Raw genomic sequence first — 18,357 nt, forward strand, 5'->3', positions numbered from 1 at the left:
CATGCTTTGAAAATTAAAGCATGCAATGATGTTGAAGGCGTTTTGAAAACATAGATGTGCCCTGCAATTTTATGCTGCTGTTGATTGTGAGATGACATTCCATTCAGAACTGACCAACCTTCCACTGAAATCAATTACCAACTTCAGTTTCACTTAATCAGAAGGCAATCACAGCCTGAATTTCATCTGATGCATGAGTAGCCACTGGAAAACTGAAAAATTATAAGGATAGTACTTAAAAATTTATTCTTGCTGAACGCAATGGCTTACTGATAATACACATTTCTGAGTATCTGTGAAATTTGCTTCCTGTTAATGAGTTTGTTGTTTAATTATGAGTTAATTGTTTAGTTGCCTGAACAAATTTAGTATTTTGTGCATAGAACTATGTGCAGCAAAAATGCAGACAAATACTATAAAAGTGGGAAGAATGAAGAACTACTTGGGTTTCTTCACTGTATTGAAAACAATGTTTTGTCCACAATTTATACAGAGCAATTAGATAAATGGCTGTTTATTAGTATTTGTTATCTAAATTAACTTTGATGAACAAGACAATTCCTTTATGAACCATCATGAAATGGTGGCATCTCAGAATATGGCATCAGCCCTGCAGTATGGAACATTTTTCTATTTTGTAGACAAGTTTCATGTCTCATTGTGTATCTACTTCAAAAAACTACTGCAAGGCAATTGCATCATGAGAGATTACACCTTTTTCCTATGTACCAAGCAAGCGTATATTCAATTTTCAGAGATATGCATGGCAAGCAACATTAGGATGGGTAATCTGTAGAATTTAAATGAGGTGTTGGTACATATTAAACATATCACCAGGGTAGATACAATATGCAGTAAGCCAGCATCAAGCTCATTACCTCCCTAACAAACAGGGCCAATTCCTTCGCTAGACACAGGCCCTTGGCATCTGCAGCTTATATCCATTCTGCAGCAAATGAAAACCCAGGAACCACTGAAGGAACCGAGCTTGCTTTCTGGTGCATTGCAAGACTTCAAACCACATTCTGCTGAAGCAGTGAACTGACTGAGCAACAGATCTATTTATTCAGGAAAGCAGTGCAGAAAGCATTCAGGCAGCAAAGATACTTAATGCATGTCTAATGAAGGATAAAAGACAGAAAAGTGCGTACCTAATTACTGCAAGAAAAAAAACCACTCAATTATTGGTGAATTTAATGTTTCAATCCTTTCACAAACCCCTTCAAAACACTGTCAAACCAGGTAAGTAAAAAGACAATAAGAATCAATTCATCAGTTTACATGAAGATCAATTATTATTTCTAGGTGCTCTTTTCCTTTCATAATTTCTAAAGAATTGCAGTAAGCCACGTAGCAACTGCTTTAAGGAAACAAATCAGAACAGATTTAGTGGTGCTTCATATGAAAACAAAAAAAAAAAGAAAATTAAGATAAATACAGTGTTCAGATTCTGAACACTCTTCAAGAGTCTCCAGTTAATATATTTAAATCCACATGAGAATTTAAAAACTATTCACTATAAGTAAGGATGGCAGGATCCAACACTTGGTTGGTTAATTCACCCATTTGCCTTTCATACCGAAATACAGTTGGGCTTGAAATTTTACCTGTAAAATGTATTCTGCAGAGCTGTGCTGGATTCTTGTGGCATGCAGACAGTTCAGCAAATACTGAACTTGGCATGCTAGAAAAATTTTGCTAACACAGAAAATTTCACACAAATCAGCATACCCAATATACCTTCTTTAATTTAACTGCAGGCTTATTGCACACCCTCACAGAGACACAGAGCCCTGAAATACCTGAGCAGATTGGATTACAAAGCAGCAAATGACAAGGAAGGTGTGCCATCTTCATGACTAATTTAAATTAGACTTTGTAGCATTCAAAAATTGCCAGCGTTTCAGTATTGAGACCATAAACTGCTAATTTCATCTCTCTTGTCTAGGTCTATAAACATTTTGAGTAACAGTCTATCTTGCCAAGATATTCTAAAATCACATTTTACTAAGGCCTCCTAGTTACAGGGCACATACTGTATAAAATCATTGGTCACTAAAATTAAAAATTAGCCGCATCATGTTACTTAGCTCTTTCATTATCTCATTTCATCATTACTGGACCCACTCTGCCCTTCACTTTTGTTGATGTGAAATGAGAATACTGTTAAACTGCAGTAAACAGAATGATGTTTGTATTACAGTGGGCTCACTGTTGCCCTGGGTTTAACATAGAGGCAAAAATCTCTTCATCTATAAACTGCAGAAATAGTATATTTTGATTCATAAATAATATTTTTAAAATGTAGCATACTACATTAAAATAACACATTCGTTTCCTGACATAAGATAATTCCCTTCCTTTACATGAATTACCATGCACTGAGAAAGCTTAATTTCAATTCGCGCAGTTAAAAACCCCACTGATTTAAAATATTCAGTAAAACAAAATGAAAACATTTGAGATTTCATCAATAGCAATTCTGCTTTATGTTTTGAAAGGAAATCGAATTATGATTATGATGATTATTTTTATTCCTTTCCTCTCTTTGTTTCCCCTCAAAAATTGACAATGTCATTGAAGTCAAATTAAACATCTGTTTGTAACATAAGCAGGAGTGCTCCTGACAGCTGCTACTGCATGGCAAACACTCTACAGCTGCTGCGTTCTTAAATTAAAAACTATTTTCATTTACAAACAGCAAACAGCAAGAAAATTATGGAGTCTGTTTATTTATTATGTTTTTAATCATGCCACTACTTGACATTTATGAAAATAGAGACTCTACACTAAAGACTTGGCCAGAAAGAAATCAGAGTTCTGATTTATTTCTCCACTTACTGGGAGCAAAATTCAGACAACATCAGGTTTCAGTGCAAGATATTTCAGATATATTCCTTCCTTACATGCCTTAAATATTTTTGCATTTCCTGTCTCGTATATATAAATAGATGCAATAACTCCTTGAGGATTTATCCTCTTTCAACACAAATTTTGTCAATAAAAAAATACTACCAAAGAAAATATTTTCTTGATTTTTTTTTTTGCATAAATCTAAGATTTCTAAATACACAGACCCCAAATCTCAGATTTTATCTTTTTAAAAAAAAAAAATGCTTACACATTAATTACATCAGAAATAGATGGCAGGAATTTTTGGGCAGCAGTATTCATGTGTTCAAAACAAATGATTTTGCTTTTTCATGTGTTCAGAACTCAGGTGTAACTCACTGAAGAGTTTCAAGTTCAGTGTAGCTATGCACATACATCAGTATTTGCATTAATAACATGAATAGAGAACAAGTGCCTGACTGCAGACAGTATCAAGCTGTAATTATATAACATTAAACACAAAGTCCTAGTTTTAGATAAGAGCAATTATTTGTACAAAGAAATGGAAAAGCAAATGAGAGAAGCATTTGATAGCAGGATGAAGGAAGTCTAGTAAATGTTCTCTTATGAAAAGCAGCAAACACTGCTGGAAGCACTTTCTCTAGGACCACATGGAGACATGTAAGGCATCTGTAGGATTACAATGCCCAGTTCTGGGCATCAGAATTCAAGGACATGGATCATATGGGGTCAGGTCAGACAAGGCTGATGAGAACAATCAGATTTCTAGAAGGGGGGCTTGAAAAGAGGGTTACAGTATCTGAGAATAAGGGGCATCAGAGGAATCGTTTTAGCAAAACGGTAGCAGTAACACATAAGTATTGGCACCACTTTCTTATGGAAACTGCCAAAGCTCCACCTCTAAGAAGAAAGGAAGTGGACAGGGGCAACTCATTCATAGTACATCCTATTGTCATGCGTTTGTCAGACAGTAAAAGACCTGGGTATTTCACCAAAATCCCTTCTGACATCATTTATCACGGCTTCTCTATTTATCTTCAAGCTTTGGATCAGAAAGTTGATCTATATAATATCGGTATAGCAGCACTACAAATGACATACTACTTCATGTGATTTTTTTTTCCAGGTGCACAATTTAAACACATAGTAGGTACTCTTAACAGTGGTGACAACGTAGAAGGACCAAGAAACTCGGCATGGATTATTTCTAAGAAATAAAAATGAAAGTTTTAAATAACCCATATATCTCTCTAAGTATCAAATGTGAATACAGTCCACTTCTGATCAGCTCTGTGTTTGAGTCTATGTTGAATGTGAACTTGAATAATTAATTAATCTCAATTGCAGATTTCTCCAGAAAATCTGGAGAAAATTCAACAATGATCAAAATGGGAACTGACATCAGTGTCTTACCATGAAGCGTGTTGTACTATTCTAACGCTGGCATTCCTACCCCACTGCTCATCAAAAGACACTTTTGTTAGTTTGTTTCTGTTAAAAGCTTGTTTTACAAAAAACAAGTATTTGTGCAAAATAGTAACCATATGGGCCAATGAGAGTACTTGCACATTAATTTCAAGTACCTCAAAATGTACTATGACACTGATTTTTCTAAATATGAAATTATTGTAGGCATTTTGAATGTACAGTCTTCCATAATAAAGCCATAACTATATTCCCCTTACCGCTAAGAGAAAAGACCATCATCTTCTTACTACCTTTTTTTTTTCCACATTGTGTTTCTACTGCTTTGTGCTCCTGAAAGAGTAAACCCTTCTTCCAGTAGCAAACCCATTAAGTTTCTCTGCAACACTACGCCCTTGCAAACAAAACAGCATTTGAATGAATCTACCTAGATTCTAAGGATCACTATATTAATTGTGCTGTAACAAAGATTATTTAGAATACCAAAAAATTACAAGAAAATCCATTTACAAAGTTCCAAATTCATGTGTTCCCATTGTGAAGTTACACAAACAATATTCTATCTGTGAGAAACTAGAAGTGAAACGGATTATTGTTTTAAATGTAAATGTGTTTAGTCAGTAGATCCAAGGGACTGCTACTGTACTGTGTATATTAAAACGCAAATATGCATTTCTACAACTAAATATTAGAGCTGCTATAAATACAGAAGGTGTATAGGAATGTGGGTTATTCTTCTTTCATAATACAAGTAAACTCTCTGTGGGTGTTTAGCCTAAAAAATGAAATATAGAGCAGTTAGTTACACGGCGATATTTATATTTTTGTCCTTTTTTTGTAAAAAAATAAGAAAATAGCTGGATGAAGAAAACATTTAAATTATTTTTAAGTAATTAGAATAGTACAATACTAACTGTCATAGTTTAACACAATCTTTTCTGTCTTGCAGTGTTTTATAGAGTCACTGGCCTCTATTTACATTTGAGAAAACAGAGGCATTGAAAAATGAGTTGAGCTGTAATAATTGTGTGTGAAAAATAGGAATGGACCCAAATCTACTCACTTCCAATCTATGCCCCTAGCCATTTAAAGCGGTGTACATTTCTGTTACATCAGTTTCTAAAAGTGAAGAGCGGGGGAAAAATGACAGCATGTCAAAAGAATTGCATATGGAAACTGCACATTTTCTGTATATCAAAGGTTGCATTTGTTCTAAGGACTGTTAGGATGTACAGAAATATCTTAGATTGCTAACTTAATTGTGTAGAAATACAGAAAGTGTCTACATAAAATATTTAAGCTATGCACAAAGAAATATTAAGCTATGCTGTTATTATCTCTATGAAAAATTAAGTTCAGAAGCAGTTTACTGCTGCTGTCGAGTAGAGGTTAACTGGAAGATACAGATTTGTATTTCTTTAAAGATTAGCACAGGAATTTTGATCATTTGCATGCAGAAGACATTGATTCCACTGGGAAAATCAATATAGCTATTTACAATATGAGAACTGTTACCTTCTATTTTTCCATAAACTGTATATAGTTGTTACTAAAAGCTCTTGCTGGGCAAGGCAGTGAGATTATTCTCTGTGTCTCCTTGGCCATTATATTTAGTCATAATGGAAAGCTTTCAGTAAATGCTTTATAACTGTGCTCAACTGCTCCAGTATTAGCGCTCTAATAAACAGGCAGGTAAAATTGTTGACACATACCTGAACAGTTGCACAGGAGGACTGAAACGATAAATGGAAAAGACTGAATAACAGGCTCGATATCCAATTCAAACAAGCAGGTTTTTCTGTTGTTTGCTTTTATACTTCGAATATTCATAGAATCATAGAATAGTTAGGGTTGGTACACTGAAGTTGTTCTCATAGTTATGGTAGCTTTGCTACAATAGCACAACTACCTATAAGATGATCTACTAAATATATCATAGTTTTTATATTAAAATTCCTCTACTCTCTGACTACATACAAGCCAACCCCGATGTAATTAAAATCATGGAGATCATTACGTATGCAGAAAAACAATGTTTCACAATTTTCCTGAAAAAATAGAAAACATTTCCCTGGATATGTCTCAGAAAATATTTCTAGAAACATACAGTAGAGACATTATGATAAATGCAATGATTTCTGCAAGTAGTAATGGTAATAAACGCTATTTATAGATACCAGGTTTCAATTTGTTGGCTATTTAATTATATGTATAGCAGAAAGAAGGAACTCGTCAGCAAGAACTTTTGTTACATTTACCATACAAGTCACATCCATTGCCTGAGAAAATTATTCCAGGAGCCAATCAGAGGACTGTGGTTTCTTTTCTAAACGGTAAATTGAATACAACTTATCTGCATACAGTCATCATTCACTACATCAACAATTAATCTCAGACTCAGCAAAAATCACCAAATGCTAAAGGAGAAAAAGATATTTACGATCTAGCAATACTTGACTCCATGAGATCTGCACCAGCTGACAGATAGAAACAATTTGGATATTAACAAGATTCTCCCTACCATGAAATTTTAATATGTGACAACTAAGACAATTTACAACATTTTCTTCACTCTTGTATTATATTATGGAATTCTAGTATATATTTTATATATATATGTGTGTGTATATATTATGTATGTATGTATATATAATTCTAGTACTTCCAGAAAACTATTTGTTCTGAGTTTTCCATCAATTACAGGGGTCAGACCTCTACCTGCCTGCTCAGAGACACCTTATCTGGAGGAATCCAACTAATCAGTCCAGTCTAGGAATATGGGGCTAGATGAGGCCTAAAAGTGGTGATTCTCCATCACTCCTGAAAAGCAAATGCTTTCTGAAGTGCCCAGAAATCTAGTAAATAGGCTTTAGAACAGAAATTTTTATCAGAAAATGAAGGCAATGATCTGATCCTGTCATATTATTACATGGCACCTTAGCATCCAATCAATCACAAGACACAAGGGAAAGCAAGTAAGGATAAGATGTTGAATTCCGAACATGCATGCAAGTAGACTGCGCACAGTGTAACAGTTCAGAATGGTCCAGATACGTACATTTAACCAGAGAAGCAAGAAAAATATTGTTGCAAGCACTTTCCTGCTCCTGCTGATAGCTTTGGGTAACTTCTGAAGCTAGCACAGTTCCTGAGGCAGCCAAGTGAATCCTTATTGCTACGTAAGACCCAAGAGCATTCTGTTGATTTATATTTTTATAATAACTTTGTTTCACATAGCAAAACTTCCCATTCAAGTACCTAGTGCTGTGATGAGTTTCACTACACTGACACCTGATGACGCATTCCATTTTCATTAGGTCATTCTAAAAATCAAGGTGTTTGAAATTGTCTTGCAGTGTCTGAAGCCATCCCCCAAATGATACACTGTTCCTCCAGTTCATCCATCTGCAGAAATAATTTCAAGAGCTGGTATGCTGGAGTTGGTGCACCTTCCTATAACTGGATTTAGCTGCACAGTGTTCCTAGCATACATCAGGCAAGTGAAAAGAGGGCTTAAAGCCAGAGGGTCTCCTGAGTACTGTGTGAAATCTAAGCAGTCTTGTGTCTTCAGTGAGACTCAAGCACAGCCTTTGGAAAAACAGAGCCTTGGCTACTGTTTGCATCCTGGAAGTACATTCAGCACAGTGGCAGTTTAGTAAAGAGCTCGGAAGATTTGAACTGTTAGGCTACTTCAGTGTCATCACGTAGTGGGAATGAAAAGAATGGATGAATTGTTCCTGACTAAGCAATTATGAATTACCATTCAATGTTGCACTATTTCCCTCTTCCTCCCCTCAATTCTAAGCTTTCGCACAGCAAGTGATGTTTTGGAAAGCAAAGTAGTGATCATATTCTCCTAAACATTGTAATTTTCAGTCCCCCAGGAAGCTAGCATTATACACACGTGCTAGTGCCAAAAGATTTAGCATCCCTTACTGAACCCTAGAACTGCAAATTACCGTTTCTGTGTTACATTATGCTTGCCACAACCAGACTGACCACTAAGCCTAGAAAGCATTGAGAAGAAGTCAAATGGGGGCAACTGTTTCTATCACAGGTAACAGACTTCACAGACCATGACAAAAAAAAAAAAAAAATAAAATTTCCCAACCTGCAGTATTAGTCCAGGAAAAACTTCCTGAAAGCCTCTATACTTAATTGTCCCATTATAAACCTAAAAAAAAGACCCAATATTTAGCACTACAACCATATTAAGTTTTATGGATCGCTATGCTTTACTTCTGACTACGTTTAACGTTTCTATATATTGAAGTCAATTGTGCAAAGGAAAAAGTATATCCTTCTGTTTCAGAACAGGCTCCAATATGCTGCCATTCTGGTTTGGAAATTCTGAAAAAACTTTTCAGACAGTCTCCAAGGACTGAAACAGATATGTATTGATAATAAAAAGCTACATACACTCCATCACACACAGAAAATAGAAAAATACAGATGGCTTTTGTGTCCTCTAAAGGTCAAGGTTTCAGGATTTTTTCATTATGACTTTGGACTTAACTATTTAAAATAATTACTGCTTTTAGACCTTCATTTTTATCATATTATTAAGCCTTCACAAATGACAGAATAATTTTGATAATTGCCTCCAACATGTCTATGCTCTTCCATGGGAGCTGACCATAAAGAAGGGTTATAGAGTGCTGACTGTAAATTCTAATCTGGATGTGGTCAAAGCTTTACATACAAAAGAAAAAATGCAAATGTTAATGCCAAAACCACAGTGATTGCTATGTATGATGCCACAGAGGACTGCACCACAACACAAACAAAATGCCACTTTATGATGTTAGTATCTGGCATCAGCAACTTGTACTATCAGTGACTGTTTCATTCTTTCTCTGAACTGCCCTCGGGAATTGGGCAGTCACCCTCGGAGCTCAATAAAACCACTGGGAGCAAGCTTGCATTTTTCACATAACTAGCAAAAGAAGAAAGAGAAGCACAGGGTAAGGGGAGAGCAAGTCATGGACCAATTTTGCTGGTGGCAATTTTGCAGCCTGCTCAGAAATCAGCTGCAATTTTAATAACACATTTTTCTGAATTGCACTGAACTATCTTCAGTGCAACCTTTACCCTAGCATCTCCTTAAAACACCTGGAATTTTTTATGTCTCTGAAGGTGCCCCCAGTACTGACAAGACTCTCTGAAATCCTTTGGTCTACTGTAGGGCACATCTTGGCAGCTGCAAAGGGTAATCACAGACACAGATTCAAAGCAAGCAAAGAAATCCCAATTTTCCATGCATATTTGACCAACCTGTCCTATTAAATATGACAAGCAAAATCTTAAGAGATAGGACAATGTTTCTCTGACAGTTTCCTCTGACACTTTTCATAGTAAGAAGTGCCTTAAGGTGTCTACAGACAAATGGGCGGCCCTAAAGCAAAGTGCACCTACATAATGTTACTTTTGTCTGTTGCTAAAAAGCGTGGATGCACATGCTTTAAAATAGCCTATAGAAATAATAGAAAAACATCAGATCACCAGCTCAAAAATCGAAGCATTCACCTTGAAACAAGTAAATCAGTTTTTACTGATAAAGGTCAGTTTAGAAAATCCCAACTCTGCAGAAAATCCCTGTTAATCATCTGAATTAAGATCATGTGTTTTATCCAAATCTCAAATGAAGTAATGTAAATTTAACCTTTAAGATTCAGTATCTTCAGATTTTCACATGAAATAAATGACTGAGAGCCTACCCAGTTCAATTAGGGTTACCAATTCAATAGTTACTGAAGGCATGGAGTAACTTTGATTACTTGGGCTTTAAGTTGCTAATATTTCATCGTGCAAGTAGTACAACCCTTGACACAATGTGTCAAAGAAGAAAAAAATATGTAAGAACACCAGTAGTTCCTAATCTAATAAATATTAGATTCATTATTAACTAAATTTTACTTTAATGGTTAGTTTAATATGCCTTAAAATACTCACTTCAGAATTACACAGCCTGTACCAGAAGGAGGAGCCGTCCAAAACACTTGAATGCGTGTCCTCCTCCTAGGTGTGCTCTCAGTAACAGCAACAGGACAATTACTCATGAACTGTGTTTCTTCTTCATCTATGATCTGAGGAAATAGAAGAATATGAAAAGATAAGGATGTAGATAGCCAATGTCTCTTAAATGTGCTTTGTAAGTTCATGTTTTCCCTTCAGTGGGGTTATTTATAATTCTCTGCTTAGCTCAGCACTACTTTGGTAAATTTGTTTATAACACGCAGATTATTCAGTGAAATGAAAATGAAAAATCCAAAAAACTAAGACAGAAGAATAATTCAGTTCCATGTGAACAGAAGTTAGTCCTCTCTGAGAGAGGCTACAGATAACCTTTTTCTTAGATCCTGATTACTGGAGCGTCCCGTAAATGTTAATGAACTAAAAATAATTAAAATGCATAATTTAATATTTTTTTTATATCATGGCAACTGGTTAGGACAGGTGGAACATGCTTTTAACATGTTCCATCTGTCCATGGGTGGACATCCATGTAAATATTTGCTTAAACAGTATTCTTCTTGATGTACCAAAAGAATCTCCAGGTCAGAAGAGGTAATGTGAATCATAACAGTCTATAATTCAGAGACCATTATTCAGTTCAATTTACAGAGCTTTTTGCTTTTTTTTGGTTGATTGATGTTTAACAGAAAGGTTTAAGTGGCATAAGTCAACACAAAACCAGAGAGGCAGATTTGGAAGTGGTGGTGTTCTAAGGATTTTACTCAAAGGTGTCTGTGACAAAATAGCTTTCTCATTACATATGTTCTTCAGGGATTGTAATTTAAACCTTCTGTTCATCACAACTCAAAGAAAATTCATCTGAAGCTGCCAAGTTTGATTTGGAAACAGGTGATACTGTGATATTGCAAATTTCTCTTCAGAATTACTTGGTGGTCCACTTTTCCACTTTCATTCAATGAAGCCATAATTCACACTGCATTGGGTCAAGATTCAGGCAATGAATTATAAACCTTATCATTTGAGGAAAGAAGCTGTATATATCCATGTACAAGAGAACTCTGAAGGAGCTTTTTTACAATTCTGATTGTAACAACACAGACGCTTTTACCAGACTACAACTGAAAAATAAAAATCTTCTGGCAGTAACATAACTTTAAAAAAGTATTTGGGGAAAAAAAAAAAACAACTAGCAAAACCAAAACAGAACTTAAACAAACAAGCCAAAACACCCAAAGAAACCCAAAACACAAGCAAACAAGCAAAAAAAAAAAAAAAAAAATAGAAAAAACCAAAACAAAATACTTTTTACATTCTGAAAAAGTGGCAATCTCTATAGTTTGACCAGATCTGCTTTAGTGAGCAAGCAGCCAGGTTGCCTCACCCAATGATACTTCCATCATTCCCAAACATTTTTAGCTGAGCCCAAAAACCTACCCAGTTTTCCATGGCAGAATGAAGGGGCACTGCCCTAAAGGAATGCTGAAAAACTATTTAGCTGGTCAATAGGGTAATGGTTAATGGGGTTTAAATCTAAAGCCACTAATATTGTTCAACTCTTTAAATGCTTTGCAGAATCTGTGTAACTAAACACAATGCGTACAGCTACATCTACTTTGCTAGATTTTATCTAACACTGAAGCATGCAATCTACTGTAGGCTTAAAGTGACACTGCTCATTTTATACTTCCACCGGATACAATTTAATGAACTTGAGCATCAATAAATCCCTACTCTACAGTTCTGTCTTGGCCATGAACTGTATTCATTCTGTCTGCCTTATTTATGTAACAATAAAATAAAGACCTAAAACTTTTCACTTCTCCCTCAGAAAGGTTATCTTGATTATTCAGGACCATGTCAATTGACCTTTTATCCATATCTCACAGGAATTAATTCTCAATCAAAACCCAGTTTTGGTGGAAGCTTTTAGTGAAGAGTGTGTGATTTTTATATCATACAAAATAAAATTCTATTGCGCGTTATAGAAAAGCAGGATGATTCACTTGAAAGGGCTCTTAGGAGGTCATCCTAAAACACAGCTGTTCTAGAAAAGCAGAAAATTTGAAAATCACTGTACAAGTTACACTAGCCCCATATTCTCTTGTCAGATGCAAACTGCTGCTGTAGCATCATAACTCACATTAGCTAAAAGATTTAAAAACATGTTCAGTTCAGGTAAAGAAAGACTGAGGAATTATAGGTAAGCTTAACTACTTTACAACTGACCAGGTAAAAACTACTCAGCAATGATCAATGAACCTTTCACGTATGCTGGCATTTGCAAATTTAGTTTAGCTCTTCTGCCACAAACTTCATCAGTGAGTGTTTCTTGAGAAGCCAACTGAAATGAACCTGTGTTCTCAAAGGATAGAGTTCTATTTTCAGTCAACAAGAATTTGGCTGTTTTCATATCCCTAAATACCATTCCTCCACCAGTCATCATTGTAGACCCATCTGTGATGTATTTGCATGTTAAGTCAATTTTTGTTTCATTCAAGGTGAATTGAATCCATTCTAGGTGAGTGAGTCCTGCTTTTTCCCCCAGTAATAAACGCAATCACAAGGAACACCAAAATCAAATCCAGTAACTAATACTGCAAGAAGGAGTTGTGAGCAACTGTGAGTCATTGTTATAAGTCAAAATTCTGGCTACTGCAAAACCTGAACTTGAAATATTTGTTTGAATTCTAGATAGTCATTAAGTGGGAGTACATCCGTGACCTTTTCCAGTAGCAACAAACACACAGAAATGTAGACATATTTTGCACTTCTATAATCTACCCAATTCCTGCAACTGAGCTAGTTATGAATTTTCTCAAGGAACAGAGATGCCTATAATGAAGTAATGTAAAAGTTCTGCCTGCATTTTAGAACACAATCCTGGAAGAACAGGAAGTGGTTGAACCTCAAGGCTACATTACAATTTCCTGCATCAGGAACAATCAGAGCAAGAAGACTTAGGCAATCAGTGTCTACTGGGAAAATCTGACCACAAAAGGACAAGATCCTCCAAAAAAAAGAACTCCTCTGAATTAAAATTAGAGAGAACACATCTTAATAAAGACTCCTACTGTTGACAGAATATAGTAAAGAACTCCTAAGTAGATGGAAAGGCTCAAATGCCAATTAACCTGAGAGGATTAAAGAAAAAAAAATATGTTAAGAAATTTGATAAAAAACAGGAGAATGATTCAGATTCTAGGACTTCAGAGAAATATAAACCAAACTGAAAATATATATTTTTTAAATTACGGGGTTTTTTCCATATCCATGGAGATTTGATTCTTTATGAAAAGTTCTTAGGGGGTGATACAGAATGGGTTCACTACTTACACAAGAAGATTCCAAATAACACAGTATTTTAGGACGGTCGATGATACTGGTTCACTCACACATAGCACAGGAGAAAGCGTTAGCATCCTGGCCAACTTGAGGTGGGGGGGAGAAGGATACTTAATCTCTGAAAATAATACAGTCCTGATTTTCCTTCTAGAATCAAGTCAGACCACATAAGCATGAAGGAAAGAATTGGCAGGAAAAAAGGCATGGAGATTAAAATGTAGTATTTGCAAAATCACAGCTTCTAAAACTCCAGGTTATCTGTAACGGGAAGCCTCACATTTTCAGTAATTGGCCAGCAAATTAACTACATAATGGACAAAATTCCTAAAAGCTAAAAGAAACCTTGGCCAAAGAATGTGAGGTCTCAGAGGGGTGGACTCTCTGTGTGATTAATTCCTTCGAATCCACAAATGCAATGACATTATCTTAACTTCCTATTTAGTTTTTAGTGTGCTTTGCTGTGGGTTTTTCCCATTATGAATGTAATATTATTAGACCAATTTATTCCCTTAGGGAAACTAGTGTAAATCCTGAACAAAACGCTTAGAGTTAACCTTGATTTGAACAAATGTCATAGAATCTAGCTGAACTTGGGTAAATCTACAAGCATGAAAAGAAGGTTAGTAAAAGGGAGAATTTACCAGCTCCAGGCTCAGCTTTGCATTCCTTGCTTATTCCAAACACTGGCAGGGTTGAGGACAAGTTTTGGGTGCTCCTGAAAAGCAGGACTGGAAAACTGCTTAGTAGTTAAACTGATGAATGAGTGGTTTTCTTTTCCCAGAATTGGAACATTTCATGCTGAGTGATAGAGCTTGCTATCTGTTTCTGATTTCTATAAAATGGTAGTCAGATAAATGACACCAAGCAGGTGTCCTCTCTATCATTACATTTCTATCAGTATTTTCAAAAGTCAGAATGCTATGCACCACAAAGAAGGGAATTAATATAAAGAACAAAAGGAAATGAAGTTATATAAATCCTCTACTGGCGTGCGTCCACTTCCTCAGTTTAAACCATTGGCTGGGATCTGCAGCACCATTTCTTGTTCTGTGGACACATCATCACTTTCCACCCACTGAAACAGCTGTGCTCTACTGGAACAACTGAGTTAAAGACAAAACAAAACATTCAAAGTTCACCAGATAAGCATCTCTGTAGGCAGTGTTCTTCTTTGGAAGAGCTAATATGGAGCCTGACTTCCAGAATGTTGAAAAACTATCACCTCCTTGAGGAAAATTTTCCATTATAAAAAGAACATTGGCTCTAACACAATGGTAATAATATTTGCCCTTTAGGGATTAATTTAGAAGAGAGATTATTATATGGAATGGAAACCTCATGATGGAAAAAGTCAGTTTAAAAAAAACCTGCCTCAAAGATGTGCCTCTTGTAACCAATTTCTTTGACTAAAGAACACAGTATTTTCTTCAGAGTCTGTGCAGAATCACAGAACTGATATAAACCATCTTCCAAAAATTAAAAGCAAACAAAAAACCAAAACCACAATATTTGTCTGTGAGGTGTTCTGAAGGGAAGTATTTGAATACTTCTGTCCAACTACCTTCTCTTCTTTAAAACAATCAATTTGAATAGTGTGTTCATTGAAAAGCAAGCTGTGCTGGATGATCAAAAGGAAAAAATGCAGGAATCCTGTATGAGACTCTTATGCATTAACAAAATATTTGCTGTCAAGAATCTTGTAGTAACACTGTACTGCAGGTTGCTGTTCAGCCTAACAAACCTGAGAGTTACATTACACCTGTTGTAGGGCAGGCAGGAGGGTCTATTCTGAGGTGCAATTCAAACAGAGGAAGAAAGAAGATCAACATGAGGGGAACTTGAAGTGCATTACAGATGACGCACTACACTGTCAGCTTTTACACTAAACAGCCTTTTCTGCCCAAGAGACTGTCTATGGATGGCTTAAAGCACAGCAATTTCTTCTTACTTCTATATATATGAAAAAAGAAGATGTATATTGATAAAGACAGATAACAATAACTTGAAAGCATTTAGTAAACCTTATTTTATTTATATTATATATATACACACACACATTATATTTTTTTTCTTGAGTTTGGACCATTCTTGGCTAACTTAATGTTGCAACATGTTGAATTATAAAGGCATATACTTGTAAATTGAAAATTATCAATTTAGTAAAAGCTGTCCCTGAAACTCAAGAGATGAATAAACAAAGACCATTGTGCTTTGAGACTGCTTTCAACCAAGTACTCAGTGACAGTGGATTAAAGGTCACAAGTTTATTTTTTGTTTCCTACAAATTTTTCTTCTAAGTGCAACATTAACATTGCTATGAAAACAGTTAGGTAAATTGATTCAATATACTTCGGGTGACATTTGGTACAAAAGCAACGAGTCCCTTCGTGCCTTGCATGACAAATGGCTTACCTTTATTCTTCGTGTTTTGTGTTCAGCCTACACAGCTCCTTTTACAGCATTTGAAATGAGGTATGAGGATTCTGGGCAAGACTGAAAATTTTAGTTTCAAAGAAACAGAACTTCTGGCTTGATGTATAATTTAATCAAGTTAGACTTAAATCTAGAGCAAACGTACTGAGGTCAGACGACGCTGAACTGTTCAAACACATTAACTTGTACGTTTTTTTCATTCCCTTCAGGCAGGAGCTAAGAGACTGAACTTGCTTGTCAATGAAATCAGGATTCTTTTATGATCTAGATACAGCTTACATTTGGGAGCATGAAACAAGCAGGTGAAAAAAGGGCAAATTTTACGAACACTTAGTCAAATGAAAATGAGGATGTACTAGTTTCAAAACTGTTCCCAGCATTAGGAAGCAGAACTGCACTATTGCAGCCTTAAGACAGAAAAACAACCACAGTGAGGATGATGTGGACACAGAGCAAGGCTATGTTACGGGGATCTTTGGCTGGCCCCCTGGGAACAGAGTCAGCTTTAATCACAGCAGTGCTCTAGCTGCAGTTCCCTTCACCTGAGCCAAGGACAGCCCAAAGCAGCAGCTGCAGAAAACCAAACCCAATATAAAAAAAAAACAAAAAAAATACAAAATAAAAAATTGAGAATGACCACTTAGGCTTACCACTGGCTCATATGGATTTCTTGTTACTCTCCTCCCTGTATTTGGAAGATCAGAGTGTAAATGATCCTTCTAAGATTACAGAACCAACACACTCATTTCAAATACTACTATAACCACAATAAACTTCAACAAAGATACACACAGGATTCTTTACATAATACTTTTGCAGAGGGATTATTTATACTCAGTGTTATGTTGTCGAACTACTTCAGTATTATTTATTTTGCAAAGAAAGTAAGAAGAATTTTAGTCTGATAAGAAATTTTCACAAGGAAAAAAAGTAACTTTTGATAGGTGCCACCTCAAGTGCTTTCAGCCCCAGAGAAACAGTGCTTGCTGAAGAGGATGTTATACAGAAATCAACTTCATAATCAAGAATTTTCAGATAACAACCACTTGAAAGCAGTGAAAACTTAAGGATTTTTTATATTTCTGGTGCAAGTTACTACAGTTAGGATCTTTCATATAAGCTTATAATACACATTTCTTTGGAAAGAGAAAAAGACTGCTGCGATCTCTCACAAATATATTTGCTGCAATTTATCTACCTCGTATTTAAGAGCCCATTTTAATCTGATTTTCTAGACAGATAAAGGCATTGGCACATTGTATAAGGAAATAAGTGTTTTCAGAGCCTTATAAAACAAAGTGATATAAAATAAAGCAACACTGGACTGGAAGTGAAATGTAATTTTTATTGCTAGGCAACCTTTCTCAAATCACTTTAGTGTTGTCTGTTCCTCAGTTGTGAAGTGGGAATATAGACACTGACCTCCTTTTTCAAAACAATGTATTAAATGCTCTATAAAAACTTATTCATTATTATCCTTAACAGCTCATTGTATTTCCAATTGGTCTCAGACTTCAAACAGGAGCTCTCTGGGAAAAGACTAAATATGAGAAGCCCAGATCAGCCTGCTCTGTGATTTCCATCTAATTTGAGCTATTGGCAAAGTGGCTAATGAATCAACTAGGAATTCAAGTCAGGGAAACCCGTGGAAGCCAGAAAGTTAGGATGTCCCCCTGTGTACCAACCCTTTATCTCACTTTTGTAAAAAGAGTAGCCAAATTCTGACAAAGGTCACCCAGTTTGGTGCACTGAAGCTCACAGATCCCAGGAAGTAGAAAAAAAACAAGTTTGGCAGAGCTCCAGTTTACCAATGGCATCTTTTACATGACAGCATTTTTGAACATATCAAGAGGTTGTAGCAAAATTAATCTAAAATGGAAATTTAAATATTGTTAAAAAATAAGAACCTTGCTTTGCAAAAAAAAAAAAGTTTGTATTTTAATTTGGCTGCACACTGGGATTAGAAGACAAACCTTATTTACTTATTTGTCTTGTAAAAGCTGAAGGACATTCTAGTAGAGCCTGCTCTGGGACCAACATTAAAGGCTCTGCTTCAGCTATGGAAGACTCACATTCATTCATGCATTCTGAATTGGGCAGTTCACTGTCAGTGCAAGCTTCTACAGAGTGAGTAACCTTCAGCCAGTCTCTTTTCTTGGTCCATTCTACCTCACATGTATACTCACTGAACCAAGGGCAAAAACTGACTTGACAGTCAGGGAATGTGTCTTCAAATCTCTGCTCTGTTTATTTTAATGACTTCCCCCACAAGTCTCTTCCCTGCTTGACCCAGTGACGTATTTTACTGGGTTTATAACGCAGAGGGAT

The 18,357-nt window shown here is 35.8% G+C and overlaps 1 protein-coding gene across 1 annotated transcript in view; it reads right to left on the reverse strand.

Annotated features, from left to right (window-relative positions):
- Nucleotides 1-18,357, reverse strand: part of SPON1 (spondin 1) — a 195,140-nt gene that overhangs the window by 146,145 nt on the left and 30,638 nt on the right. The window contains exon 3 of the mRNA XM_062620262.1: nt 10,231-10,364. Coding sequence (XP_062476246.1) covers nt 10,231-10,364 — 134 coding nt within the window. The remainder of the gene's footprint in view (nt 1-10,230; nt 10,365-18,357) is intronic.

The sequence above is a fragment of the Pezoporus occidentalis genome, unplaced genomic scaffold (assembly GCF_034315485.1).
Source record: "Pezoporus occidentalis ecotype Australia unplaced genomic scaffold, CSIRO_AGI_Poc_V1 ctg22, whole genome shotgun sequence".
In the NCBI taxonomy this organism is placed as follows: Eukaryota; Metazoa; Chordata; class Aves; order Psittaciformes; family Psittacidae; genus Pezoporus; species Pezoporus occidentalis.